The sequence below is a fragment of the Sphaeroforma arctica genome, assembly GCF_001186125.1.
Source record: "Sphaeroforma arctica JP610 unplaced genomic scaffold supercont1.1592, whole genome shotgun sequence".
NCBI lineage: Eukaryota > Ichthyosporea > Ichthyophonida > Sphaeroforma > Sphaeroforma arctica.
In genome coordinates, this window is record NW_014038966.1 from 2,298 (window position 1) to 3,800 (window position 1,503).

A 1,503-nucleotide genomic window follows, 5' to 3' on the forward strand; every position below is an offset into this window, starting at 1 on the left:
GTGTGTGTGTGTGTGTGTGTGTGTGTGTGTGTGTGTGTGTGTGTGGATGTTTGTGTATTGCATATGGTTTGTGTTTCCCTTGAGTTTCATATGCTGGTGTGTTGTAGGCATGTGCTTGTGCGACGCGTGAGAAAACTCGCTCATCAATAGATCAGACGGCACGAACGGCCCTCCCTATCCGAATGGGATCAATACAATGTAATGCGATTGAGAAGATAGCATTACATGTACGCCAAGTATATATCCAAGCTTGGTTTAGGGTTGGAATTCATGGCAAAGGGTTTTGGGTTTAGGATTTAGGGTTTTGTGCGCGAACATGTTGAGTGCGTGGGTGGTGCATAAACACACAACATACACGTCAGGAACATACCAGAGTGAACACCTCCATGAACACAACACCAACACACACGCACGCACACATCAACCAACACACACACACACACACATCAACCAACACACACAAACACGCACATCAACCAACACACACAAGCACACACATCAACCAACACACACAAACACAAACACATCAACCAACACACAGACACACACATCAACCAACAAACACAAACACACACATCACCAAGCACACACAAACGCACACATCAACCAACACACACAAACACACACATCAACCAACACACAAACACACCCATCAACCAACACCCACAAACACACACATCAACCAACACACACAAACACACACATCAACCAGCACACACAAACACACACATCAACCAAAACATACACATCAACCAACACACACAAACACACACATCAACCAACACACAGACACACACATCGACCAACACACCAACACACACATCAACCAAAACACACAAACACGCGCATCAACCAACACACAGACACACACATCAACCAACACACACAAACACACACATCAACCAACACACACAAACACACACATCAACCAACACACACAAGCACACACATCAGACACAGCGTAAATCACGCACCTTGTGGAATGTGTCGACATCCATGGCAGTGATGTCGTATTCGGTGATGGTGGAGATGAACGGACTGTAGTGGAAGGGATAGAACCAGTCCCACGAGCAGATGCCATCGTAGTAGTAGTGCAGCACCTGGGTGTATGTAGGTAGATGCAGTAGGTAGACGCAGTAGTTATGTAAATATCATCGCATAGAAGTAATGCAGCATCTGAGTAGGTAGATGTAGTAGGTATGTTAACGTCATCGCATATAAGTAATACAGCACCGGTATACACAAAGATGCGAGACACGTAGCATATCAGTGGTTTAATTAACATCCGTCAGATCGATCATTTGCAGACCTAATCGACGAGACAAGAACACTCCAGCATACATGCACAACCACGTCATTGCACGCACATATACACATGATCACTTATATATATATATATATATATATATACTACCACGCACACACACGTACACATACACACACACACATACACACATATATATATATATACTACCGTACCGTTAACTTAACACACACACCACA

General features: G+C 44.0%; 1 protein-coding gene across 1 annotated transcript in view; it reads right to left on the reverse strand.

Moving 5' to 3' along the window:
• SARC_11248 (hypothetical protein) overlaps positions 1-1,503 on the reverse strand; it is a gene marked incomplete at both ends in the record, with an annotated part of 10,516 nt that overhangs the window by 931 nt on the left and 8,082 nt on the right. The window contains one exon of the mRNA XM_014294670.1: positions 975-1,100. Within this exon, the coding sequence (XP_014150145.1) occupies positions 975-1,100 (126 nt within the window). The remainder of the gene's footprint in view (positions 1-974; positions 1,101-1,503) is intronic.